Source organism: Empidonax traillii, unplaced genomic scaffold (assembly GCF_003031625.1).
Source record: "Empidonax traillii isolate 1590-97213 ecotype Southwest subspecies unplaced genomic scaffold, ASM303162v1 scaffold4919:size9096, whole genome shotgun sequence".
NCBI lineage: Eukaryota > Metazoa > Chordata > Aves > Passeriformes > Tyrannidae > Empidonax > Empidonax traillii.
The window spans coordinates 1,024-2,401 of record NW_020960112.1 but is presented as its reverse complement, the minus strand read 5'-3'; the positions used below and the strand labels follow the sequence as shown (position 1 = coordinate 2,401).

Here is a 1,378-nt window from a genome sequence, read left to right as displayed (position 1 = left end):
TGATGGGAGGTGGAGGTGGTGGAGGATCCTCTGGATGCTGTGGGGGAGGTGGAGGTGGTGGAATGGGAGGAGGATCCTCAAAGGGCATGATGGGAGGTGGAGGTGGAGGATGCTGTGGAGGAGGATCCGGGGGTGGAATGGGAGGAGGATCCAGTGGCGGATCAGGAACAAAGATCATCATTGGAGGTGGAAGCAGTGGAGGATCTGGTGGTGGAATGGGAGGAGGATCCTCAAAGGGCATGATGGGAGGAGGAGGCTCCTCTGGATGCTGCGGCGGAGGATCCGGCGGTGGCTGCGGGATGGGAGGAGGGTACGGTGGGGGCAGTGGAGGATCAGGCCAGAAGATCATTATCAGCTCTGGGGGTGGAGGAGGAGGAGGAGGAGGAGGAGGCTCCTCTGGATGCTGTGGTGGGGGATCCAGTGGTGGCTCTTCAGGAGGGAAGATCATCATGGGAGGTGGAGGATCCTCTGGATGCTGTGGGGGATCCAGTGGTGGCTCCTCTGGTCAGACCATCATCATCAGCTCTGGTGGAGGTGGAGGCTCCTCCCAGTCCTCCCAGCAGAAGTGCCCCATCGTCATCCCCAGCGTTGTGTCCCACCAGACCAAGCAGAGCTGCTACTTCCCCTCTGGCCACAAGTGACAGCTCCAGGTCCAGCAGGGCCAGCCCATCTGTGCCCTCCCCCTGCTCCCTCCATGCGTGCCTCCCTCCCTCCCTCGTGTGTCCCCTCGGTGCTACATCCCGGAGCTGTGAATTCCCAGGTGGCTCCTCTCGGTGCCATCAGTGCGATGGGAAATAAAGATTTCAGTGTGCAGACAGAACTGGTCGTGTGAGGTTGCTTTCACCCTTTCCCAGGTCCCCTGTTTTACTTCCCCCCAAAAAAAATCAAATAAAAATCAAAAACATTCTCTGTGGAATGTTCCTCGGCCTCCAGTGCTGTTGGCAGATGTTCCCTGAGGGAAACCTCCCTGTGGAAGCAGATGGTCACTGTCCCACTTGCAAAGAACCACCAAAGTTTGCAACTTCAACCTGGGGAATTGCCCCGCCTCGGTTTTCCCCTTCCCAAAGAAACCCCAAGGGCTGGGTTTCCCTGCAGAGGTTTCCTGCTCGAAAAGCAGCATCCCTTGGAAATACAGGTGGGATTTCATGGACTCACCTTCTCTGGGTTAATCACGAAGCCATTAATTACAGCAGGAAACATCCAGCAGCGTTTGTGCAGAAATCAGCAGCAATTCATGGAATTATAGAGGGGTTTGGGTTGGAAGGGACCTTGAAGTTCACCCAGTTCCACCCCCTGCCATGGGCAGGGACACCTCCCACCAGCCCAGGTTGCTCCAACCTGGCCCAGGACATGGGATGCATTTCCTCTCAAAGCGGGA

The 1,378-nt window shown here is 57.1% G+C and overlaps 1 protein-coding gene across 1 annotated transcript; it reads left to right on the top strand.

Moving 5' to 3' along the window:
- Positions 1–2: 2 nt before the first annotated feature.
- On the top strand, positions 3–641 carry LOC114073007 (glycine-rich protein 5-like). Its single transcript, XM_027910811.1, has one exon. It carries the CDS (start codon positions 3–5, stop codon positions 639–641), a length of 639 nt encoding a protein of 212 aa, XP_027766612.1.
- Positions 642–1,378: the final 737 nt, after the last annotated feature.